General features: G+C 44.7%; 1 protein-coding gene across 1 annotated transcript in view; it reads left to right on the plus strand.

The window, feature by feature from the left end:
- Positions 1-27,640, plus strand: part of ada2a (adenosine deaminase 2a) — a 74,688-nt gene that overhangs the window by 30,008 nt on the left and 17,040 nt on the right. The window contains exons 3-5 of the mRNA XM_078568159.1: positions 839-1,049; positions 18,222-18,349; positions 27,112-27,202. Coding sequence (XP_078424285.1) covers positions 839-1,049; positions 18,222-18,349; positions 27,112-27,202 — 430 coding nt within the window. The remainder of the gene's footprint in view (positions 1-838; positions 1,050-18,221; positions 18,350-27,111; positions 27,203-27,640) is intronic.

Here is a 27,640-nt window from a genome sequence, read left to right on the forward strand (position 1 = left end):
ACAAGCTGGGGCTCTTTTTTTTAGAAGAACTAAGTGATTGGCAGGTCAAAAATCATCTTCAGGAAGAATTATAATAGCACAGTCATTTGTTTAAAGCATGATTTGGCATGATTTTAGAGCAAATTTCCATTTTGCAATTCCTTAAAATCAGATTAAGAAGGTTCTCGCCCCGCCTGCCCACCTCCCCCCTCAAATGTTTAGCAAGTTCATCCATTGTGTATCAGTTCAGTCCTTGGTCTATGCTGAGCTACCTGATCATAGCCAGATTGGAGTAAGGATACTACAATTGGCTTAAATATGTTGTAAAGTGCATTGCAATGTCCTGAGGCCATGAAAGGATCTATATAAATGCAAGCCATTCTTTCCTTTCTCTTCCACTATTGAATAGTTGGTCCACAGTCACACGAAAAATTGCCACTTAGGTGAGGTATCGAAAGGTAAAAAGGGGCCTGAAACTGTACAGTAGCAGGAATTAATGTCTTCTGGAGAGAGGGAAGGACAGAAAATTGGCGAAAAGTGTATTGATAAAACATTGTAATAAAGATATATTTTTAACTTGGCGGGGTGACAGTAGAGGCTCATTAATTGATTAGATAGGAAAACCCATGTCTACAGACCACACCATTTCAAATGTGTTGCAGTTCTTGGTTTCTAATGCAATTGGAAAGCACAGAGCTAAGAAAATCCTTTGCCTACTGAGTGCTGTAAAAATAGTAATGTATTGTGGGTTTCAACTTTTTAAAAGTTATTTTAGCCTGTAGTTTGCATAGAATATACATAGAGTTGAATATTATTAAAGTAAAATTCATATTTGGTGAATGTCTATTTTTCCCTACAGCCTATACAGAAATCTTACATTGGTAACAGAAAACCCAGAAGAAGCCTACCAATCGCAAAACATCATTTGGAAAAAATTTGCTAACGTATTTGCTGCTGCTAGCAGTCTCATTTCATACGCCCCAGTATTTAAAACCTACTTCTATGAGGCTTTGAAGGAATTCTATCATGATAATGTACAATACATAGAGATACGAGCATTGCTACTGCCGGTATGTACAAGATGCTTCATTATGAGGAAATGCTTTTTGTCACAAATTGTTTTATATTAAATCAGAAACTTCAGAACACAATTTTCTTCCCTCTGTATTTTCTAATGGTCTTAGTGACTTAAGCGCTGCATCCCCATGTAATCAATCATTCAGTTTCACAGAACACTGCTGTTGTCTCAATGACACATCTGGGAAGTAATGGCTGGTGACCCTCATGACAGGTGGGATACACTATACCTAACTGAGCCAGCATGTTACCAAGGCAATGGATTCTTCACATATGTATAATGTAGTTTATTTTGTTTATAGTTTTCTGTCATTATGAGAAAAAGGCAAGGTCAAAGGGGAGTAAGACGGGGAACTAGCGAACAGGTGGGAGGAGTGGAAGCCAAGGGTCACTTCCCAAAACCAGCTCTTTTTCTTGAAATTGTTCTTCTCAATATAGGTATTGTAAACCTCCATGCCTTTCTGTAATTTCACACCCCAGGCCTCTCCCCTCCCCTCCCCTCCCCTCCCCAGCTTTGAACCAGCCCTCCTGCCAATCTGGCAACTATTCCTGTCGAATATCACCATTGTGATGTGGGGCACCCACTGCTTAGCTCCATCCTGCTCTCTCGTGTCTTGAGCTGCTGCTGATAATGACACTGGCTCAATGCTCAGACGCAGAACATTCTAGGTGAGGCAGCGATATCTCTGCATCTCAGATGGAGGTGGCAGGACAGGCGGATAAGGTGGTAAAGAAAGCATATGGAATGCTTTCCTTTAATGGATGGAAGTATTGAATACAAAAGCAGGGATATAATTCTGGAACTGTATAAAACACTGGTTAGGCCACAGTTGGAATTTTATGTATAGTTCTGGCTGCCACATTACAGGAAGGGCATAATTGCCCTGGAGAGAGTACAGAGGAGATTTACAAGAATGTTGCCAGGGCTTGAAAATTGCAGCTATGAGGAAAGATTGGATAAGCTGGGGTTGTTTTCCTTAGAACAGGGGATGCAGAAAGGTCACTTAATTGAGGTGTACAAAGTTAATGAGGGGCCTAGATAGAATAGACAGGAAAGACCTGTATCTGCCTAGCAGTGAGGTCAACTACCAAGCGACACAGATTTAAGGTGATTTGGTAGGAGAATTAGAGGAGACATGAGGAAAAATGTCTTCATCCAGAGTGTGGTGAGTGTCTGGAATTTGCTGCCTGGTTTGGTGGTGGACAGAGAAACCCTCAACTAATTTAAAAGGTACCTGGATCTGCATCTGAAGTGCTGTAACCTGCAAGGCTATGGACCAGGTGCTGGAAGGTGGAATTAGAATGGGCGGCTAGTTTATTTTAATTTCACTTTCAGCCGGTGCAGATATGATGGGCTGAATGGCCTCTCTCTGTGCCATAACTTTTCTGTGGTTCTATGCTTTCCAGATGTATGTGAGTCAACTCTACAACCACATGCTGCTTCAGCAAACTCGGTTAAATTCTACAGAATTTAAAATATGTTTTAACAGAGCCAGCAGATGTTGGGGCATCACTAAAATATGATTCTACACAACTTGTAGTTGGCTGATAAGGGTACAGGTAAACTAGAAAATGCTTGGGGATCTCGAAAGCCCAACACAGGTTAGAAGAAATGGTGCGCAGCATATTGCAGTCTCCAATGGACTTGCATTGTGAACCTTTATAATCTGTGCCTTGTCACGTTAATCTTGGCTGAGGTAAATAGGACAACCAGAAATTTGTTCCCTTACATATCCAGAGAATAGCTCCAGAAAACCATGGGATGGCTGTTTTTCCACATTTCCAATGATGTATATCTCTCATGATCTGAATTATAATTTTCTTCAGTTTTGTCATTTGTATTTGAAGTGAGCTGTAAGAGTCATTAAACAGAAAATAAATGCTTTTCTAGGGAGCTGAAGAACATATGAAATAAGAGTCAGAGTAGGTCATTCAGCCCTTCAAGCCTCTTCTTCCATTCAATAAGATAGTGCCTGATCACCTTCAACTCTACCTCCTTACACTATCCTCATATCCCTGATGAGTAGTTGAGCTAAACAGGCCACGAACATTCCATGCTTAATTTCTGACCCATTAACGGGATAGGTAATTTCGGTCGGATGGCAATAGGAGGATTGCAATTGGTCTTAGGAGGAGAAAGTCAGCCAGGACTGAGTTCTGATGGCAACGATGTGAGAGAACTGCACTTCCTTATGAAATTTTCTCATGCCATGATCAAATAGACCATCAATATTCTGTCAAGGCTCACTGACGAATAATGGTACTTGAATGGTGTTTACACCTGTGGAAATATAACCAGCAAGGAATCAACATTATCTTCAGAGAGAGGCCAGAGAGAAAATTAAGCAGAAAAGAAATGGAATGGAGGATCGGTCATAAATTAGATCCACCATTTACAATACCCAAATTTGTGGGTAATTTAATTAAAACAACAATTATTAACAAACTCTTTTCACAAATTATTCATAAGTACAGGTGCTGCATTTGAAACAAAACATGGATTCTGAAAATACTGATCATTTTGCATGGTTCCTGCCATTCGAAGAGAGAGAGCACTAGCATAAATCAATCATTTCCAGACTTAATGTAAGGATGTCCTAGGTGGTCACCTTCAGAGCTTTTAAGCTATTTGTAGCCACTAAATAAAGCATCGACTATAGAATTAGGCAAGAAAGGAAAATAAGCCTTTGAGATAAAAGCAAAATACTGCGGGTGCTGGAAACCTGAAACAAAAACAGAAAATGGTGGAAAAACACAGCAGGTCTAACCACCTGTGGAGAGAGAAAGTTAACTTTTCGAGTCCGTATGACACTTCTTCAGAGCTAAAGAGAAGTAAAGATGTGATGAAATTTATACTGTTTAAGGAGGGTGGAGCAGGTGAAGCTGGACAGAAGGCCACTGATAGGTAGAGGCAAAGAAGAGATTGCCAGAGTTGTCATGGACAAAAGGACAAATGGGTGTTAATGATAGTGGTACTAGCCAAAGGAGGTGCTGATGGTGGCATTAAGGTCAGAAAGCAGAATGTGATAAAAGCAGGACATGGGTAAGCACTCTGGAAAGAACAACATGAACAAGTGACAGATGGCCCTTGTGGGAGTGGGGTGGGGGGAGGGGACAGTGGTAGAAAAAAGAATGAAAATAGGATAAAAGGTGAGGATAAAACAATGAAAATAAATAAAAATAAGTGGATAAAAAATGAATATTGAAGAAAGGGGATAAAAAAGGCGGTGAGGATGGAGGAGAGAGTTCATGGTCTGAAGTTGTTGAACTCAATGTTAAGTCCGGAAGGCTGTAAAGTGCCTAATCGGAAGATGAGATGCTGTTCCTCCAGTTTGCGTTGGGCTTCACTGGAACATTGCAGCAGGCCAAGGATGGATATGTGGGCATGAGAGCAGGGTGGTGTGTTGAAATGGCAAGCAACAGAAAGGTCTGGGTAATGTTTGTGGACAGACTGAAGGTGTTCCGCAAAGCGGTCACCCAGTCTGTGTTTGTGTCTCCAATGTAGAGGAAACCGCATTGGGAGCAGCGAATGCGTAGACTAAATTGAAGAAGGTGCAAGTGAAATGCTGCTTCACCTAAAGGAGCGTTTGGGCCCTTGGATGGTGAGGAGGGGAGAAGTAAAGGGGCAGGTGTTGCACCTTCTACAATTGCATGGGAAGGTGCCGTGGGAGGGGGATGGGGTGTTGGGGGTGATAGAGGAGTGGACCAGGGTATCCAGGAGGGAACGGTCCCTACGGAATGCCGACAGGGAGGGTGAAGGGAAGTGGTGGCATCATGCTGGAGTTGGCGGAAATGGCGGAGGATGATCCTTTAAATGTGGAGGCTGGTGGGGTGAAAAGTGAGGACAAGGGGGATCGTATCATGGTTCTGGGAGGGAGGGGAAGGTGTGAGGGCAGAGGCGCGGGAGATGGGTCAGACACGGTTGAGGGCCCTGTTAACCACAGTAGGCGGGAAACCTCGGTTAAGGAAGAAGGAAGACATGTCAGAAGCACCATTTTAGAAAGTGGCATCATCGGAACAGATGCGATGGAGGCGAAGGAACTGAGAGAACGGGATGGAGTCCTTACAGGAAGCGGGGTGTGAGGAGCTGTAGTCAAGGTAGCTGTGGGAGTCGGTCGGCTCGTAGTGAATATTGGTGGACAGTCTATCACCAGAAATTGAGACAGAGAGGTCAAGGAAGGGAAATGAAGCCTCAAAGATGGACCATGTGAAAATGATGGAGGGGTGGAAATTGGAAGCAAAATTGATAAATTTTTCCAAGCATGAAGCGGCACCGAAACAATCATCAATGTACTGAAAAAAGAGTTGTGGGAGGGGGCCTAAGTAGGACTGGAACAAGGAATGTTCCACATACCCCATAAAGAGACAGGCATAACTGGGGCCCATGTGGGTACCCATAGCCACACCTTTTATTTGCAGGAAGTGAGACAAGTTTAAGGAGAAATTGTTCAGTGAGAGAACAAGAATGGAGGAGAGTGGTGGTGGATGGGGATTGTTCAGGCCTCTGTTCAAGGGAGAAGGGGAGAGCCCTCAGACCATCCTGGCGGCGGATGGAGGTGTAGAGGGATTGGACATCCATGGTGAAGAGGCGGCGGTTGGGGCCAGGGAACTGGAAATTGTTGATATGACGTAGGGCATCGGGAATCGCAGATGTAGGTGGGAAGAGACTGGACAAGGGGAGAGAGAACGGAGTCAAGATAGCAAGAAATGAGTTCCATGGGGCAGGAACAGGCTGACACGATCAGTCTACCGGAACAGTCCTGTTTGTGGATTTTGGGTAGGAGGTAGAAACAGGCTGTCGGGTTGGGAGCCTATGAGGTTGGAAGCAGTGGAGGGAAGATCTCCAGAGGAGATGAGGCCAGTGACAGCCCTGGAAACAATGCCTTGATGTTTGATGGTGGGGTCATGGCCCAGGGGGACCCAGGAGGAAGTTCCTGAGAGTTGGTGCTCAGCCTCTGTGAGGTGGTGGTCAGTACGCCAGACAACAACAGCACCGCCCTTGTCAGCAGGTTTGATAACAAAGTCACGGTTGGACATGAGAGAATGGAGTGTGGCAAGTTCAGAAGGAGACAGGTTAGAATGGGTGAGAGGAGCAGAGAAATTGAGGCGGCTGATGTCACCCTGACAGTTCTCAATGAAAAGATAAAGAGCTGGTAAGAGGCCAGAGGGAGGGGTCCAGGTGAAGGCGGGTGAAAGGATCCGTGGAACGGAGGGAGGACTCCTGTCTAAAAAAGTGAGCACGGAGACGAAGACAGCGGAAGAAGAGTTCAGCATTGTGCCGAGCCCGAAACTCATTGGGGTGAGGATGTAAGGGTTTGAAACTGAGTCTTTTGTTGAGTACTGAATGTTCAACATCAGAGAGGGGAAGGGTCAGAGGGCAAGGTGAATACACGCCAAGGGCTGGGATTAGAAGATGGGATGGGGTCAGAGGGACGGGAAGAAGTGGAGGGTCCTGGGTGGGCGTAGGTATCAATGAGCTGTTGGAGCTTGCTTTCCTTAGCACCTGAAAGGAAGAGACAAAGTTCCTTGTTAAGGCGAGCCTTAAAAGCCTTTGAGGCTTTTTTTGGTATTTTGTTTTTGGGCATTTAAATACCGTTATCCATTCTGTATCAAAATTATGGATTTTGATGCTTCCTTCTCCAATAGCGCTTGATCACATTTGAGATTTGCTCAAACTTTCAGAAGAGGATATAAATGCTTCAAAATCTGTTATTTATTTAAGAGATCTGAGCCCATAATGTCTTCAAGGTCCCTGCAGGAGTCTTCTTATACTTATGGAAGCAAAAGCCTTTTAACTGAGAATCCGAATTTCAGTCGTGTAGACAAGTCTACTTTGTTCTTGAATATATCATCTGAGCTCATTGCTAAATCCAGCTTTGACCTTCCTCACAACACTCAGATCACTAAGGCCAAAATTATGAATGACATGCTCCATGTCTGTGAGCATCATGTATTATCCCTTCTGGAACACTGCATTATTTGATCATCAACCCTGCCATTCTCCTCCATTAGCTCTATGGGCCAGTTTTATGGGATTGTCCTTGCATTGTTCCATTCCTACCTGTCCCAATGTAGCCATTCTATATCCAGCATTGGTTTCTCCTCTCATTCCTACAAAGTTACCTCGAGTTCCCCCAAAGATCCATGCTTGAACCTCTTTCTTCCTCATCAAAGTTCTTTCCATCTGGGTATCATTTGCATGTACGCATTCACCTTCCAAATGTATGTTGTGAAACGCTGCTCTACATTTCCACTACTCCCTTCAACTGCCATGGCCATCTCTATGGTGTTAAACTCCTTGACTCAGATTAAGGAAGGAGTGGATGAACCAACATTTCTTCTGATTGAACATAAAGACAACAAAGGCCATTGTTTTTAGCTCCCGCTATTAATTCCATTCCCTTGACACTGACTATATTCACAGCCACTCACTCCAGCTATGTGCAACCTTGGCTTCCTGTTCGACCCAGGGCTGAACTTCAAATTCCATCACCAGTACCACTTACATTCATCTCTGCAACGATGCCCCACTAACGTCGATCCTACCTATATCACTGCCAAAACCTGTGCCCTCACTTCTGTCATTTATGCGAATCGAGTATTCGAATGCTTTCCTTGCTGAGTTCCGAACCATCACCCATGGTAAACACAAACTTTTCCAAGACTCATCTCTGTATCCTGCCTCACATTAAGCCCTGTTCAACAATCACTCTCTGTCTCCACTGATTTGCTGTCCCTCACTGTTTTAATCCAGATCCATCCACACACTCAACCCGCACTACCTATTGCAATCTCCTTTAACCTTGTGACTCTCCCACACCTTTCGGCCCTACACCTGGTCTCCTGTGCATCAACCCTTCCCTTCATCCCATAATCTCTGCTGGAGTATTCAGCTATCTCAGCCTCACTCTCCAGAACTCCCTGCCTAACCCCTCTGCCTCTCTATTTTCTCTCCACCTTTAAAATCCTTCTTAAAAATCCACCTATTCAAGCAAGCTTTCAGTCTCCTTCTCGTACATCTCCCACCACAGTTCACTGTCCATTCCTTCAATTCATTTTCTTTTTTTATCTCTTTTTTTAAGTGTTTTATTTTGTTAGTTGTGTGATTTTATACCAGTCCAACTCTCGGTAGTTTAATGGAGTCATTAACTGAAATGCAAAAAAAAATCCCTGGGCTAATTATCATGTACTGATTTTGCATAGAAGCTGCAAGTCAAGTTAAGGGCCACTTTGCTAGTGTGCAGAGAATAACTATGGCCATTCAACCCTGCTCCTGATCTAGCTTTTGTGCAGGAGCATTGATGTGTCACAGACTGACAGCTACTCAAAAGAAACCTTACAAATTGGTTTCAGTTCTAATAGCTCCTATTGGGCATTATGCGTTCAGGATTCAAGGCTAATTAAGATATTGCAATTCAAAAATTTAAGATACCAGTGAGCTATCTGCATTTAATGAATGATACAAGTGTCAGATTCATTGCCTGATGCATTTATGTTATTATTACATATACTTGAGATACTGACATGCACAGACTTCATTTAAGTAGCTAAAATATTCAGGTTCTGTGCAGAAATTTATAACCTCAGGCAAATCTTCACTGATCTCACCTTCTTCATGGACTTGCAAACAGTTTCTTAGCAGGAAATTGGGGAGATGGCGGCATAGTGGTATTGTCACTGACTGGTTTTCTAGAGACCCAGGGTAATTCTCTGGGGACCCAGGTTCAAATCCCATCATGGCAGATGAAGGAAATTTGAATTAGATAAGAATTTGGAATAAAAAGTCTGATGACGACTGTGAAACCATTACCAAATGCTTCACTAATGTCCTTTAGGGAAGGAAATCTGCTATCCTTGCCTATGTATGACTCAGACCCACAGCAATGTGGTTGACTCTTAAATGCCCCCTGAATAAGGGTAGCTAAGTGATGGGCAATAAATGCTGGCCTAGCCAGTGATACCCACATCCCAGGAATGAATATAAAAAAATTATAATTTTTTTTCTTTAATTTTTAATTGTATTCTCTTGCACTTTCTCCACACATTAGTTGGCTTTGCTGGGTAATAGCTTTTGGTGCAACTTTTGGCATTTATATCCTGTTATCCGAATGTTTACTCCATGTTTGGAAGGTCTGAAGAACCTTTCTCATCAATACTTCCTTCCTTATTCTTGCTTGCTGATGCTTTGTACCATACTGCTCAGGGTGGGAATTCTTTCGGGGATTCCAAATGTGCTGTATGTTTTAGATAAGGAAGAAGAGTTCTTCACCGGACCACAACTTCTGAGATTTTATTTTTGTCCACATTCCTCACTACCCCGGGACCATGTTTATAGACCCCGCTACATGAACCCGGACATGTTCACAGCGACTTGTTGTAATTGTCTGCCCTTCAGAAGACAAGCTGCCACAGAGTTTGTACCAGCTGCCACAGAATGGCCTGGGGACAATGCCTGGAACAGGGAGCTCATCCTGTGGAAGCAAAGGTTGTTACAGCATGAAGCTGTCATGTTACCTGATCCTTCCAAACCACTCAAGGGAGATGTGCTGCATCAGGCTGTCTGCAATGCACATACATTTCAAGCAAGTGACAAAAGATGTTTGCAATAGCCAACTGAAACATAATTGGATAGCCCATTTACATGATAGCTGTGTGCAGCCCAGCGCTAAATGAACTCTTGAGTGGCTGCATGGCTTTGATGGAAGCTCAAGTTTGTGTGGAGCTAGAACCACTTAAAACTACCCTGCACCTCTTAAAGGGGGGGTCCATTCTGGCTGAAACAAATACTAGAAGTGGCTGGGGAAGAGACTCTGACTTGGAGGTAGAGTGACTAATGGTGCAACAAAGGAGGGACATGCTCCAGTGTTCTCAGATACAGCACTGGACGCTTTGGTGCAAGAGGTGGACTGGAGGAGAGATGTCCTCTCTCCACAGATACCCCTCCAGGCAAACTGTTGGAAGGCAATGGGATCAAATATCCATTGGAGTCAATGCAAGCAGTGTGGCCCCAGTGACCTAGATGCAGTGCCACAAGAATCTAATGACGTCACTCGTGTCCTTACACCTGAACCACTAGCTTCACACTGCTCATTTCACTAATTCCTTTCACTCCACTACAAACAATCTATCAATCATGACTCACATCCAACATTCATTGATTCACCTCACTGTCACTTAACACTGCTGTAAGCCCCACACCCATGTCTCACAGCTTGCACACACTGCCAGCTATTCAACCATGACAGCCCCATCACCAAAACTGAGAGCTTATCCTGTAGAAATGAAGTAAAGCAGAACTTCCCTCTTATGAACAAGGTGGCAACATTGAATTTGTGGGGGAACAGGCACGGATGCTTGTCCTCATCCCAGTGGAGAAGACAATGCTCGCCATCATTGGAATGGCCATGACTGAGGCCATGGCAGATGGTGGGGCTGAAACCATTGAAGATGACTCTATACTCATGTCTTCATATCCTCCTTCTCACATTCCACTTCCTCTCATCCTATGATCTCTTCTGATTTACAGGGTACAGATAATTTATGAATATATCTCTTGCTTTCCCTCCCTCCCTTCCCACACCACAACCCTACTCTTGTACCATTCTCCTCTCAGATACCCAAGAACTTCAGTATGGCCAGGTAGTGCCACAGAAGCAGGAAGTGGCTGAGGAAGAAGAAACTGATGATAATGAAACACCGACCCTCGATCTCACACTTGCAGCCACTAACTCAGATACTGGTACAGTGCATACTTCAAAGGGTAGCATAGAGGCAGGATCTGCATGTTGTGAGACATAAGACATGAGCGGCCTGCAACCAGGAGAACAGGAAAAGGTGGCATAGATGCTAGTTCATCAGAGGGTGAGGTCTCACAAATATTCTGCTATAGAGGACTCGGATGTGCAGATGGTGTGGCATACAGAGAAAGGCTGATGGACATTTTTTTTTAACTTGTTCATAGGATGTGGGTGTCGCTGGCTAGGCCAGCATTTATAGCCCATCCCTAACTTCTCTTGTTCAGAGGGCATTTAAGAGTCAACTACATTGCTGTGGGTCTGGAGTCACATGTAGGCCAGACCAGGTAAGGACAGCAGATTTCCTTTTCTGAAGAACATTAGTGAACCAGAGGGGTTTTTACAACAACCAGCAATAGTTTCATGGTGATCACCGGACTTCTAATTCCAGATTTTTATTGAATTCAAATTTCACTATCTGCCATGGTGGGATTCAAACCTGGGTCCCCCCAGCATTACCCTGGATTGCTAGAATACAAGTGACAACACCAAATGCCACCTCCTCCCCTGTGCTTGGTGCCTTGGCAGACTGGCCAGAAAGCCTGTGGTGACTGTCAAGCATGGTGGAGTTTGGCATCAACCTTGCATAGGGATTTGCACAAAGTTAGGAGCCCATGCCTTCCAGCATGGAAGTGGTATCCAACTTCATGGGAATGCTTGCAGATCAAACCATGATGTCTTAGCTTATGTTGCAGCACAAACAGAAGCCACACACTGGGTGGTATTTAATGGAGGTGATGCATTCTAAAGTCAGGTCTTCTAAAGCCAGAAGGTCATCCTCCAAGACCATCTGCAATCACCCCCAGTGAAAGTCAACAGACTTCAGCCAGACATCCTGCAGCCAGTGGCAAAGGCACATGGCAGACAGACACTAAGGGAACGCACAAGCGTGGTTAGTTGACTTTTATATGGAATATTGGATGGTTTATTTGATGAAGTTGAGTTGGAGTGTTTTTGTTGTGGTGGCTTTTATTTCAGCATTGTAGTCAAGAGGATGCTGTTATGGTCCATAATGGATGGATGTTGAGGGATGGGACTGTTGCACAATAGCTAATTGGGATATCGTTCACTGGCACTGCAGCTGGATGAGCCTACCAGCCAGAAAGGGGATGTATCAAATTCCCGCTCCTACTCTTTCTCCACTTGCTTCTCCTCGGCTGCTTGGCACGTGCCTGGTGGCAAGGGCTGTGACCTCGTAATGCTGAGGCTGGGCAGGATTCAGCAGAACACGAGTTGTGACAAGTGCTCTGGCAAGTTATGTTGGGCTCCTTCAGTGCGGTCCAGGCAGCAGAAGCATTGCTTCAGCACCCCAATGGTCTGGTCAATGATGTTTTGTGTGGCAACATAGCTCTCGTTTTTTGCGTGCGGGCCACGTGTGCCTGGGCTACACACTGGAGTCGTGAGCAAGATGGCCAGCAGCTAGCCCTTGTCACTCAGAAACCACTCCCTGAATTTTGATGTTTACTCAAATGTTGATGTTATAGCACATTGGCACAGAATAAAGGCATTATTGCTGTTGCCAGCATTCTGGGCATTTACAAGCATGATGCACTGAGTATGGTTATATACAAGCTCCACATTGGAGGAGTGGAAGCCTTTGCAGTTGCAGTATATCTCTGAGTTTAGATGTGGCTCCTGTGGAGCAATATGTGTGCAGTCAATAGCATCCTACACTATGGGGAAGCTGGTTATCTTGAAGAAAGCGTGTATACATTCCCCCTGCTTCTTTCTTTCTGCAAAGAGGGGAAGCAACATATTCCACTCTCTTTGCTTCCAGTCTGTCAGTCACCTCCCTTATACTGCAGCAGACTGCAAACCTTGAGATCTTGGAGCCCCTGCCCCAGCCTGAAAAGAACCCAATGTGAAGAAGTTCATGGCTGGGTCATCTTCAAACCCTGGTAGTGCTGTCCTTGCCCTGCTCTGAGGCAGCAAGTTTGTCTACAGGAGGTGGCAGATTTCAATGAGCACCTTCTTAATTAATTCGAGAATTGTTCCCTTCTGTTGAGAGCCTTTCTCCCACTCCTCCCCTCTCTTCGAGCAGCTTGTCCTCATCCATGCTGCCTCTATATGCTGCAGGCCCAGGGAAATGCAGCATCCATGACTGGGAGTGAGTGGTCTGAGCAGGACCTTTGAAATGAGACCAAGGCCTTCACCCCATTTCACATCACTCTCTGTAGATTTTACCATCTTTAAGTAGTAGTACAAACCTCCAAGCACTTCTACTAACTCAACAACAGCCAGTAGAAATCCATTAGCAACTAAAAGTAGTTGATGATCCCTTTAAATATTGCTGCTAGAAGGAGGTCCTTCCTGCTGCTGGACACATGACAGCAGTGTGGGGTTAAGAGAGAGTGCTAGCTGGAGTATTGATGTCAAAAATGCAGCGTTGGTGTCAAATCAGAATCACACATTGACTGACAACAATCTGCTTACTGTGCATTCTTTCAGTGAATGCTCTCAGTACCTGAACTAACAACCTCACCGAAATGGCATCCAGCATGCCCCACACCAGCAGTGTGTGTATAAGGCCCGGGACACAGTTTTGGACCTGAAACAACATCCATAGCGCTGGAATTACAAGTGCTGTGCATCTGAATTTTGCAGCCATCTTCATAATTTCACCTGAATAAAGGAGGCATTAACTGGACAGGAAGCAGAGCTTTCACTGGAAAGGGTTCCTTTGAGTGCAAGGCATTACCTGTATTGAGTATCAGGTTCCTCACAGCAACCTCATTTCCTACATGAACAAAAGAGTTCCAGTGGTATGCGACTAAAGGACAACATTATGCACATCCATAATCATTTTCCAGGAAGTACTCATGACATGGTAGACTACAGTGCCCACTTTGCTGGAAAGATAAATATGAGAGGAGATCGCTATTAGAAGATCATAGCTAACCTCTATTTCTTTGGCTGCTTCACCAACTGGGAAATCATTGAACCAAGAAAAGCCTTGTGTTGGGAACTTGAATATCTGTTTGCCATTCTATGTCCACTAGTAGGAACAGTATATTGTCCAGCTTTGGTACAATGACAGAGGGTGGGCATTATAAATTTATAGTTTACCACAGATAATTGCTTGCATTCACTAGTGCCATTTATTTCTGTAAATAGTCTGTAGCCTTTTGTGGGAATCATCTCACACGGTACATTACCTATGATGTGACCAAGGAGTTGAAGCAAGCTTAAACCCTCCTGAAGGTGGACTGAGTAAGCATTTGGTTTGATACAAATCATTGAGCTGCTTTAATACCTAGTGAGTGAACTAACAGAGAAGCAGTTAAGATTGAATTCAACTAGTTCAATCAGAACAGCTTGGATGTTTTTTTAATCTGTTCCTTCAACATTTCTGACTTTTGGAGCTTGATGAGCTTTTGCCGTTCTCTGTTGTAAATGCCTGTGTTTCTCTCCTCCACAGCAGCCTGGCTTTCTGAGTATTTCCAGCATTTTCTGTTTTTATTTCAGATATCCAGCAATATTTTGCTTTTCTGTTTATCTCTCTTTTCAGAGATCAAAGGATTTTGCAACACAATGGATGTGAGATGTTCTTCAGTTACATAGACAAGCAAATGAGTAGCTTTATTGTTTAGACTCTGGAGAAAACTACTTGCGTTTAATGTATTAACCTTTCTGTGGAAAAATAATTAGAAAATCCTGAAATGTCAGTGAGCAGGATTGAGTATAATACTATAAATGTACATCTCAGAGGTTGCAGAAATCCCTAATTTAGATAATGTTTGATGGGCCTTACAAATTCATTGCAGCTCAAGTGAGGAACTTTATTTATCTTTTACCTGTTGCTTAATTTGTGCCAGATGTAAGTGATCTGGTTGTTAGCAATCTCTTCTCCATTCAACTCACTTCAGGTTTTACTAGAGGGTAAATTTTCAGTCCCAATGGAGGCTCCTATTGCACGTCAAGAAGTGCACCGAAGGAGGGTGACTACCTTTGGTGTACCATCTGTACCAGGATGCCAACTATTCAGCACCAAAGAGAGCCAAGATGCCCACATGTCTGCTGTGCCATTGTGAACATTTTTCTGTCACTGTCCTTTTAGTGCTGAGCTGTAACCTTTTGAGGATTTCTGCCTTGCCAGATTTTATGTTCTCTAGCCAAGGATGTGACAGACAAAACCCTCTAGGCAAGCTTTACATATACCAATTCTTTATTCCAATGAGAGAGGGGGGGCTCCTGTCTAAAATTTAACATAGGGCAGACTGTGTAGGTGAGTTCAAACCCAGTTTAAAGTTGCAATCTTCAGTTTATAAATGTCAAAATAATTTTTTAAAAAACAGATTATTACTTTTTCATTCTTTTATGGGGTAAGGGCTTTCTCCATCCGTCCCTAATTTTGTGAGGATCATGCATTCTATGGCACAAGTCAATCCTCCTTTACCTTGTACCTTGAGTGAGCTGAGGAGGTGAACATTGTCAGACAGTTATTTATAGGAAACAAAAATAAAAATACCTGGAAAAACTCAGCAGGTCTGACAGCATCTGCGGAGAGGAACACAGTTAATGTTTCGAGTCCGTATGACTCTTCAACAGAACTAAGGAAAAATAGAAAAGAGGTGAAATATAAGCTGGTTTAAGGGGTGGGGGGGGATGGTGAGACAAGTAGAGCTGGATAGAGGGCCAGTGATAGGTGGAGATAGCCAAAAGATGTCATAGACAAAAGGACAAAGAGGTGTTGAAGGTGATGATATTATCTAAGGAATGTGCTAATAGGTGACGTTAAGGGTGGAAAGCAGGACGAGCAACGCAAACTGGAGGAACAGCACCTCATCTTCCGACTAGGCACTTTACAGCCTTCCGGACTGAATATTGAGTTCAACAATTTTAGATCATGAACTCTCTCCTCCATCCCCACCCCCTTTCCGATCCCCCTTTTTTCCAATAATTTATATAGATTTTTCTTTTCCCACCTATTTCCATTATATTTAAATGTATTTCCATCCATTGTTTTATCTCTACCTTTTAGCCTATTTCGATCCCTTCCCCCCACCCCACCCCCACTAGGGCTATCTGTACCTTGCTCGTCCTACTTTCTACCCTTAGTGTCACCTATTAGCACATTCCTTAGATAATATCACCACCTTCAACACCTCTTTGTCCTTTTGTCTGTGACATCTTTTGGAAATCTCCACCTATCACTGACCCTCTATCCAGCTCTACCTGTCTCACTACCCTCCCCCCAACCCCCTCTACCTTAAACCAGCTTATATTTCACCTCTTTTCTACTTTTCCTTAGTTCTGTTGAAGAGTCATATGGACTCGAAACGTTAACTGTGTGCCTCTCCGCAGATGCTGCCAGACCTGCTGAGTTTTTCCAGGTATTTTTATTTTTATTTTGGATTTCCAGCATCCACAGTTTTTTGCTTTTATCTTAGTTATTTATAGGAGTTGGGGGGTGGGGGTGGTGGAGGGGCGCAGGTGGAAGATATCACCATGAGTGAGTTTTCTTCTCCCTAAAACAGGTGCCCAGTTAACTTATACAGATAATGGAACCTATGACCTTCTGGGTTATATAGCTTAGTTACACATTGGATTTAGTTACCTATTGAGGGATTCAAATAAGAAGCAAGATCAGAGTATTTACTATTGTAATTTTAATATCACAATATGAAGCCATCAGGATTTAGAACGATTAAAAAGATTACATAGTTGATCACAATGATCTGCTATAGTGTAACCTGCTTCACAAAGATCATATTAGCTATGTCATTAATCTGAAAAAAGTCACTAATAAAACAATTTTTTCCCAATGATGTGAAAAATTTCCATGATTATTGAGTGTATAAGGGTAATTAGATTAATATGGGCTTGCTTTAACCTTCAGTCATTGTCTTCAATAGATGTCTCTTGTTAAGGAACTATTAGCATGCAAGGCCCAATTTTATGAAATTGTCCTCCAGGCAGGGAGTCTGAGTTGTTTGGAGTACACATGGGGAGTTTGATCATAATACTGACAATTTTCTGTCCACTGAATGAATACAAAATCATGGGCAAAATGCACTTGAATTCCTGATATGCACTCCTGGTAGAAAAATCTTCCTTCCAGGAGTTTGATTTTATAAAATTAGCCCTGCACTTCCTTTAGCTTCCACAAGTAAGGCACCACTGTTTCAATAGTGCTGAGACAACTTATGTGGCAATGATATTAAAAGTGGTATACTTGTAATTATAGGTATGAAAGTAGTTTGACAAAATTGGATCTTTTTGTGCTAAGAGAAAGGTTAAAGAGGTCTATTAGAGGCTTCAAAACTCTGAAAGATTTTGACAGAGAACAAAGAGAAACTTTGAGCATTGGTGGGTAACATGAGGGGCATGCCAATGAACAGACTGTATTTGACTAGGTGTGAGGATGAGCAGAGACCATGCTAGTAGTTTTATGAGCTATAGAGAAAACATGGCAAAGTTATGTGAGTGAAAGGAAGCCTATTTCTCTAGTAGTCAACAAAAATTGAGTTATGGCTTTTATGTAGGGTCAGTGCTTTACAGACTGTATTGTGGATGTGATAGGATAATGTATGCTGAATGCTTGGCGTATGCATATAGACCGTCCTTTGCTTTAACTGTGAGTACTCCCTACCTTGACACTCTTTCTCAATCTGGAGAACTTTTTTGTGTCATTTACCCTCGTGAGCAATGCAGAGAGAACATTTATATGATTATCCTGCTCCTGCCACGTTTACAGCACCTTGGTTCTATTTGAAGGATTTCCATCCGTCTCAAACATTGACAGTTTCTTCAGTAAAACTTCAGAAACCCGTCCACGAAGGAGTCCATCCAGGGAGCTCCTCCAGCTTTTAAAAAATTCTTTCATGGAAAGTGAGCTTCACTGACAAAGCCAGAATTTGTTGTTATTCCGAATTGCCCTTGGGAAGGTGATGGTGAGCCGCCTTCTTGAACCGTTGCAGTCCACCTGGCCATCAACTATGAGTCAGCCTCCCACTAAAATTAGGTGTCTGTATAAGAAGTGCAGCTGCCTTTCAAGAACTGCTGTATTCTCAATGTTCCTGTTTTCCCAGTGCAGAAATGCTTCCTGTGGGGGAAAAAAAGTGCAGAACAAATTTAAATGAGCTGACCCATGGAATCTGGTGTGGCTGGGTCACCATGCTACCAGAGGAGTATGTCATTTTGGACCCTTGATTGGGCAATCAGCCTTTATTGCATAGTTTAAAAGGGAATAGATAAGCATTTAAGAAGGAAGAATATTGAGGAAGAGCAGCTCAAGAGACAATTCCAGCTAAGAATTAGCACTCTCAAAGGCACAATCAGCTAAACAGTCTCTACTGCAAATTCTCTTTGCAAAGGTCATCTGATGGTTGATTTAATGAATTATTATCTGGCACTCTGCATCTGTTTTAGGTCTATGAACTCGATGGAACCTTACATGACAAGGATTGGTCCATTATGGCTTACCAGGAGGTTGCCAGACAATTCAAAAATGATAATCCTGACTTTGTGGGAACCAAAGTCATCTTTTCTGTACAAAGGTAGGATATGATCATTTAGTACTTTTACCTGATATTTTAGCCTGATGTTTCAAAATGCCCCTATATAACTTGACTGGAAATTCTGCTTCACACCATTGGATCACAGCTGAGCCTTATCCAAATTAGTGTGGTTTCCCCCTTCAAGAAGGAGAAATCAGAAGCTGGAACTCTGGAAATATTTCCAGCTGAGGTCAATGGGAACAACTGCCATCCTGACTGGGATCAGCTAGTCCAGCACAAACCAGACTGTTAGGTAAATAAACATGGGCCTGAATTTTCATTCCTGAATCAGGAACACAGAGTTGGGACAATTTCTGGCTCTGCAAACCAGACCTGGGAGAAAGTGCCCTAGAAGTTAGGATTTTTGTTCCAGGGTGGGGGGGTGGGGCTAAAAATGGGAGTCATGGCCGCCACCCCTGGAAAGAGTTCAGAAGATGCTTGGTGCAGAGGCTGGCTCATCCCCTCACTCCCCCACACACTCCCCATGCCCCATTTATGCCAACCCATGTCACTTCATGCCCCCTACCCATCTCCCCCATGGCCCCTCATACCCTCCATGCCAACTCATGCCCCCAACTCATCCCCATAGACTTTTATAGCCCTTATGCCAGTTTAGGGTGAAATTTTCCACTCCCGCTGGCGGCGGGCATGAGCGGATAATATGGCGAGAAGGCCATAAATTGGTTTTATGCCATTGTGAAACCAGTTTACAATCGTCTGCTCCACCCTGCGTTTCCTGCCACCCCACCTCAGGAGCCTAATTTCAATACTTTAGCATCTCATTATAAGCCCCGTTCACCGGAATTAACCCTCCACTCTGAATCATCCAGGCACTTCGGGGTGATTGTAAGATGATATGTTTCACAACTGTACATAAGCGACATGCACCTGGCAAGCTGCACCTCCCATGGGAAGCACAAGTAACTCGGTAAACTTTAGAGAGAAAGACCTTTTTTTAAACATGTGGCATGAGCTGTAGTGTTTGATGAGGCAATTGGTTAACAATGTCCTTGAAGTGAAAACTGTAAAGTGGGAACTGGGTTGCACCACAGGGCTTGTGACATTGCAGTTTAATAGGAAATCCTATCCAATTTTATAATGATTCTGGATTTGGGCAACTGACACATGAGATCACAGTTACACCTTATTAAAATAAAGGGATTGTACTGCCAGTTTTATTTCTCCTTATTACTGTAACATAATTGCAATTGTTGCAGCTGAAGTAATTATATGAGTCACATCTCATCACAAATGTTTAGAGAGTAATGGAAGACACCAGTATAAAGACGCTTTGTAGAGTTGAATATGCTAATAGTGTCTGGTCTTTTGAATGAACCTTTGGCCATGTAAATCAGTGAGACAACTAACAGATTGGCAAACTGAGACACCCAAGGTTTTTTTTTAATATGTAACAAATGCCTTTGTTGGTAAAGTACTGCTTTGGTTTGTAATGATTTGTACTTAACTATTCAGCCTTTTATAATATTATGAGGAAGTGACAATGAAACTTGTAACTTCAGTAAATACCATAACACACATCTGCTGTTTTGGACATTAGGATCCTGTAGACTCAGCTACCTAGATCTGTGATGGATGCTGTTTTGTGTATCAGTATATAAAAAATCTGAATTATGGTGTTTAAATTGGACAGAGACAGTATGACTGAGATTCTGTATTGTCATTGTTCGGTATTGTTTATTTCATGTAGACATATTCTCTAGGTTTTCTTAGGAGATTCACCATTCACTGGGTTAGAGTGTAAATGAATGAGTTGTTCTGAGATTGTTTGTGTGTGCCCCTGCTGCCCAACTTCCCACACTCAATGCCATGTTCAAGTGTTTCCTAAATCTGTGTGGAAGATTTTATGTTGTCATTCTCAAACTTCACCTTGTACCATAGAAGCTTACAGAATAGTTAGGAGACCATGCTTGTGTCAACTCTTTAATAGAGCAATTCAAAACTAATCCCAATGCCCTCTCCTCTTTCTATAGCCCTGAATCATCTTCTGGTTCAAATACGCTATTCAATTTTCCCTTAAAATGTGCACTGGTTCTGCCTTGGGCACTCTGTGACAAAGCATTCCTTCCACAGACCTCTGTGTATAGAAGTTTCTCTTAACCTCACGCCTCACTCTTTGGATTGTAATTTTTTATTGATGTTCCCTTATCACTGACACCACAACCACAGGAAATAGTCTTTATTTATTCTGTCAAATTCTCTAGAATTTTAAACACTTATTACATTTCCTCTTTGCAGTCACTGCACTGGTGAAAATGCAGTTCCCACTGCTGATAGTGGGCAAGTTAGTGTCCACATGAGTAGCCAGCTATGAACTTTGAATGATGTATCATCCTTTAGAGATACTGAGTGAGAATGGAACAGGAAATGTCCAAGAACCCAGATAGGAACAGCCCTCATTAAGATGCAGCCATCTTTGCTGTCATATTTTCATTTTTTAAAAAAAATATATACTTTATTCATAAAATATCTGGAAGAACATTCCAAACCATTTCAAAACCACCATCACATAAGTACAATCAGATTCAACTTTTACAGCATGTATCAGAAGGTGCATCAATACAATCAATGAATATTACAATCATTTCAATCTGGTCAATGCAGACAATCAGACAAAGGTATTGGAGTTATCAACATACATTATGTTGCACTCTGAGGAGCTTCAATACAATTATAACACACTTAGTATTCACTGTATACATTCATTCTGAGCTGTACAGCCCGAGGGGCTCTCAACAGTTCCCAGCCCCTTGGTGCACTGTGGCAGAAAGGTCTTAGACAGCGACCTTTCCCCATTGCGCCTTTGCGGCAGCTGCCCCAAGCTTTAGTGCGTCCCTCAGCACGTAGTCCTGGACTTTGGAATGTGCCAGTCTGCAACACTCGGTCGGGGACAACTCTTTGCGCTGGAAGACCAACAAGTTTCAGGCAGACCAAAGAGCGTCTTTCACCGAGTTGATGATCCTCCAGCTGCAGTTGATGTTTGTCTCGGTGTGTGTCCCTGGGAACAGCCCGTAGAGCACAGAGTCCTGTGTCACAAAACTGCTCGGGATGAACCTCGACAGAAACCACTGCATCTCTCTCCAGACCTTCTTTGCAAAGGCACAATCCACAAGGAGGTGAACAACGGTCTCTTCCCCACCACAGCCACCTCGAGGGCAACGTGCCGAGGGGGTGAGACTCCTGGCGTGTTGGAAGGATCTGACGGGGAGGGCCTTTCTCACCACCAGCCAAGCTACATCTTGGTGCTTGTTGGAAAGTTCTGGCGATGAGGCATTCTGCGAAATGACTTTGACAGTCTGCTCGGGGAACCATCCCACAGGATCCACCCTCTCCTTTTCCCGCAGGGCCTCTAAGACGTTACGTGCCGACCACTGCCTGATGGACTTGTGGTCAAAGGTGTTTCTCTGCATAAATTTTTCCACGAGGGACAGGTGGTACGGCACGGTCCAACTACTTGGAGCGTTCCACGGCAGCATGGCCAGACCCATCCTTCGCAACACCGGGGACAGGTAGAACCTCAGCACATAGTGACACTTGATGTTTTCATACTGAGAGTCTACGCACAGCTTGATGCAGCCACACACAAAGGTGGCCATCAGTATGAGGGCAATGTTGGGCACGTTTTTTCCCCCTTTATCTAGAGGCTTGTACATCGCGTCCCTGCGGACACGATCCATTTTCGATCTCCAGATAAAGCAGAATATGGCTCGAGTGATCGCCATCGTGCAGGAGTCTGGAATGGGCCAGACCTGCAACCTGTACAGCAATAGCAAGAGTGCCTCACACCTGATAACCAGGTTCTTACCCGCAATGGAGAGGGAGCGTCGCTCCCACATGCCCAGTTTTCTTTGCGCCATAGACACTCGCTCCTTCCAGTTTCTAACGCATGCCCTGGTCCCTCCAAACCATATCCCCAGCACCTTCAGGCCATCAGCCCTGACGGTGAAGGGGACAAAGGATCGGTCAGCCCAGTTCCCAAAGAACTTGGCCTCGCTCTTCCCACGATTAACCTTGATTCCCGAGGTCAGTTCGAACTGGTCGCAGATGTGGATCAGCCTGCGCACCGACAGCAGATCCGAGCAGAAGATGGCAACATCGTCCATGTACAGGGAGGCTTTGACCTGAGTGCCTCCACTGCCTGGGATCGTCACTCCTCTTATGCCTGGATCCTTCCTGATGGACTCAGCAAAGGGTTCTATGCAACACACGAAAAGGACAGGAGAGAGAGGGCAGCCCTGCCTGACTGCAGATTTAATCGGAAAGCTTTCTGATTCCCACCCATTGATTGAGACTGCGCTACTGATGTTAGTATAGAGCAGTTGGATCCAATTGCGAATTCCTTCCCCAAACCCCATTTTGGAGAGCACACCCACCATGTAGGTGTGTGATATTCTGTCAAAGGCCTTCTCCTGATCCAGGCTGATGAGGCAGGTGTCCACACCCCTGTCCTGCACATAGGCAATCGTATCCCTGAGCAGCGCGAGGCTATCAGAGATCTTCCTGCCCGGCACAGCGCAGGTCTGGTCAGGGTGGATCACCAATTCCAGAGCGGACTTGACCCGATTGGCGATGACCTTGGACAGAATCTTATACTCCACATTCAACAGTGAAATGGGTCGCCAATTTCTAATTTCCTCCCTTTCCCCCTTGTGCTTGTAGATGAGAGTGATGATGCCTTTCCTCATGGATTCTGACATACTGCCGGCCAGGAGCATACTCTCGTACACTTCTAGCATGTCTGGGCCGATCCAGTCCCACAGAGCCGAATACAACTCCGCCGGCAAGCCGTCGCTTCCGGGAGTTTTACTGTTCTCGAAGGACTCAAGGGCCTTAGTCAGTTCGTCAGGAGTTAGCGGTTTGTCCAGGCTCTCCCATGTACTGTCGTCTAAGACCTCCGTGATAGAGGACAGGAAGGACTGGGAGGCCGTGCTGTCTGTGGGCTTCACGTCATACAATCCGGCATAAAAGGATTTGCTGATCCTCAAAATGTCGGACCGTGATGACTTTATGAGCCGTCTTCTTCCTTCAGGCTGCTGATCACAGAGCTCTCTCTGTGTACCTTTTGGAAGAAGAAACGTAAGCACGTCTCATCCTGCTCCACGGAGCGGACTCTGGAACGGAAGATGATCTTGGAGGCCTCTGAGGCAAAGAGCGAGGCTTGCTGGCTCTTCATCTCTTGGAGTTCCTCCTTGACATCGACCCCCATCGACTGCAGCCGGAGCGGATTCTGGATGTTTTTCTGGAGTCGGGACATTTCCCTCTGTTCCTTTCTAGCTTTCTGGGTGCCTTTGAGGATGAAAAACCTCTTGATGTTTCCCTTGATCGCTTCCCACCAGTGTGTCCGGGACTCAAAGAGGGGTTTCACGGTTCTCCAACCTTTGTAATCCCTCTTGAGCTCCTCAATGTTCTCTGGGGTCAGCAGTTGCACATGTAGCTTCCATGCCCCCCTGCCCGCCCTCAGGTCTTCCTCTAAGTGACAGTCAGCCAGTAGGAGGCAGTGGTCAGAGAAGAACACCGGCTTGACGTCGGTGGATCTGACTGCGAACGCACGGGACACAAACAGGAAGTCTATCCTGGAACGGATGGACCCGTCTGGCCGCGACCAGGTGTATCTACGCTGCGCTCCATCTGCAGGGTTGCTGAAGACGTCGCGCAGCTTGGCATCCTTAATTGTTTCCATCAGGGATCTGGACGTAGCGTCCAATCTGCTCTAGGCCCTGCCGGATCATCCAGCTGCATCGATGATGCAGTTGAAGTCACCGCCCAGATGACCGGCCTGGAGGTCGCCAGCAGCAGTGGGAGCTGCTGAAAAACCGCCAGCCGCTCGGCCTTTTGTGCCAGGGCGTACACGTTAATTAACCGGAGTGGAGCATTCTTGTACATTAACGTCTGCTACGAGGAGGCACCTCCTTAACCTCGGAGACGGTGAAGTTGCCTCCCCGCAGCAGAATACTCAGGCCGGAGGAACAAGAGTTGTTTCTTCCCGACCAGATCGATGGTCCATGGTGACCATTGCCTGTAGGAGCTGAGGTGCGGTATCGCACACTCCTGCAGAAGTAACAGGTCAGCTTTGACCTTGGCAAGGTAGTCCAAGGTCGCAACACATCGCGTAGTAGATTTAATGCTATGCACATTTATGGATACAATCTTCACACCCATTTTAAAGCATTTAGTCTATTACCAACCCTGTTACTTCTCAGAGTCCCAGACCTTTGGTCTGCTCCTGCATACCCATAGTGTTCACAAATTGCCTCACTTTGGATAGGCTGAGGAAACTGTCCTGAACCTCCCTATTGGCAATGTTCTGCTCAGGTGGCATCTGGGGGCTCGTGCAGAGAACGGGATTTGAAATGTCCTCTGTTGGAGAAGCTTCTCCAATCCTCTCCCCCTCTGGGGCATTGCTGCTCCCGGCTTCCCAGAGCTGGGGTGCGCTGAGTGCCTCACTGCTCCCAGATTCCTGGGGCTATGGTGCGCTGGCCTCTTCGGGTTCTGGGTAAAGTTGGGGTGCACTGGTCTCCTCATTATCTCCAATGTTCTGGAGCTCGGGTGTCTCGTCCTCCAACTCCCTAGAGCTTTGCTGCTTCTTCTGTAGGTGCCGCCCTTGCACTTCTTCATCCAAAGAGCAGCTGCCCTTGTCATCCGTGTCGAATGGGAGACGCCTCTTGCCACTTGTCTGGGAAGTGGCTTGGTCCCTTCTTAGCCCCTTCTTCCTTTTGGCTCTCTTCACCAGCTGCCACTCCCCCTGCTGATTTTCCGCTGCTTCCTCTTCCTTCATTGATTCGCTCTCCTGAGGAGTGGGAGGTTCAGGGGGCTGTGCTGTTGATTGGCTGTCTGCTGCCTCAATCTTTTCCTCCACCTTGTCTCTCTCTGTGTCCTCCTTTGTCCCGTTGTTCTCACTGGGGGCCTTGGTGGTTGGAGTGTTGTAAGTGTCCTTGGTTGTAGTGACACAAAGCATTTCTTCTGCTTCCCCCTCGTTAGCTTTGGCTGCCTGTGCATAAGTGAGGCAGCGTTTGGGGCAGGTCCTGTAGAGGTGACCTGCCTCGCCACACAGGTTGCAGCACTTTGTCTGTTTGCAGTCCTTTGTCTGGTGCCCTTCCTGTTTGCAGTTCTTGCAGAGGGTGGCGCTGCAGTTGGCTGCCACATGACCAGACTTGCTGCATGAGCGACAAAGTTTGGGCTGCCCAGCGTAGACAAGGTAGCCACGGCTTCCCCCGATAGCGAAGCTGAAAGGAGGGTGGAAGATGGCTCCCTTACCATCGGTCTTGAGCGTGACCTTAACCTGGCGTTTGCAGGTCCAAATCCCGAAGGCGTCTCTAACCTTGGTGCAGCTCCTAACCTTGTCGACGTACCTGGCGAGGAAGGTGAACATGTCGGCGGCAGGGACTTAGGGGTTTTAGAGGTGCACAGTCACCACACGGTCCCGTTGCAACGGCAGAGCAAAGAGCGGCTCCACCATCAGGATCTTCATCTCCGGCTGGTCTCTCTTCTCCTCGAACACCTTCAGGACCTTGACGCAAGCTGCCACACGCTTGAAAGACACGTCGAAACATCCAGCGCTGGGGAAGTCTTGCAGGGAGTAGATCTCCTCCGCTTCAAATCCACACGCCTTCAACAGGATCCGCTTGATGAAGAAGGCCCGATCCATGGGTGCTCCTCCTTTGCTGTCCTTCACCATCACCCAAACGGTGTTAGGTACCCCATGGTATGGGGCTCGACTGGTTCTAGCCATCGCTTCACGTCTACAATTGATCTTAGCCAAAAGGCCGAGAAGCGATTTTGGGTTAACATGCTGGTTATTGGCCTTAAGACCATCCTCACTCATGGCGGACCAGCACACACTCTTGCAACCAGGCACTACCCTATGCTCATTACAGTCTGTGCCACAATGTTTAAGCTGTAGCCCCAATTTCCCAAGGTTTGAGGGAAAGTGCACATATGTGGGTATTGAGTGAGGACAAGAAGTTGGAAAGTAGGTCAACCCAATGTCATTTTATATATTTTTCAGCATTAAATTTAACATGCTTGACTTGACATGATTAACTAGCCATCCACTGCTTTTATACAGCAACCTGGTCTTAGGACCGATGCAGGAGTGCTGCCTCAGGCACTCAGGCAGAACCACTGTACATTTTAAGAGAAAATTGAAGGACTGCATCCTTCTACCAGATTTATTAGTAGGTAGTGCAGCTAGTCTTCTTGTAACTTGGCTACTTTGTGGTGCTTGTTATTTTGCATGTGCCGGCTGTGACACTTTATCCAATGCACAAATGACCAATGATGATGTAGCATCGTCACTACTATCAAGCATAACTCTCTGCCTGACTAGTGTGTTTACTGGGCCCAGAAGAACCTGCAGCAGGCTGAAAGACCCAGTTAAGAAGTAGATCTTCAGGCTGCCAATGTTTTTTTAAATCCAATGTTTGTATTAGTCTTTCACAAAACCTGCAGTTTGAGAGCCAGCAGCTTCTTGCAGGGAGCCACGTTTGTCATTGGGGTGACTTAATGCAATAGGGGAAGCTAACTCAAAACTATTGGAGCACAGGACAGAACAGAAAAGTAATGAAATGTTAATACAGTCATGGAGAGGAGCAAGTGATATTATTTAGTGTTATACCTAAGAACCTTTGTTCTGGTAATAGTCATGATTGCACTCTGTTGATTTCTGCTTATGTCTTTTATGGAACTACAGTTTATTTTGCCCTGTTTGCATCTGCCACTGACATTTCTTGTGTATTTCTTCTTAGGAAATTGAACAACTCAGAAATGAAAACTATGATAAATGAGGCCATGGAGCTTTACAAGAAATTCCCAGAGATTGTGGCAGGATTTGATATGGTGTGTTCCCTTGTTATTTCAAATGTTCTGATCCAGAAGCCTTTTATGCTTAAATAACAAAACTTTCCTGTATTTATTTATTGGAACTTGGAATTGTTTATTTCCCATACAGTCCTTCTATTTTTAAGCATGTATGTGCATAGTATGGGAAAATATAATGTCAGGGTTAATCAGTATTTAAATGACAGGCAGATGTTTGGGAATAGTTAACTGTTGAAGTTTGCTTCTTATTATACATCCTATTATTAAGCAACACATAATAGCAGTGTTTTTAAAACATGCCAATCAAATAGCTTTTTTTAAAACATCTTGTACTTCCATAGTACACCTCAGAATGATTGAGAGGGTTAGGAAAACTGAATGGGGAATGTGAAAAGGAATAGGAAGAGGATAGATGCCTAGCCCAAGGGAAGGGTTCTTGGGAGACTTTTGAAGCAA

This window comes from Cetorhinus maximus, chromosome 22 (assembly GCF_964194155.1).
Source record: "Cetorhinus maximus chromosome 22, sCetMax3.hap1.1, whole genome shotgun sequence".
Classification (NCBI taxonomy): Eukaryota; Metazoa; Chordata; class Chondrichthyes; order Lamniformes; family Cetorhinidae; genus Cetorhinus; species Cetorhinus maximus.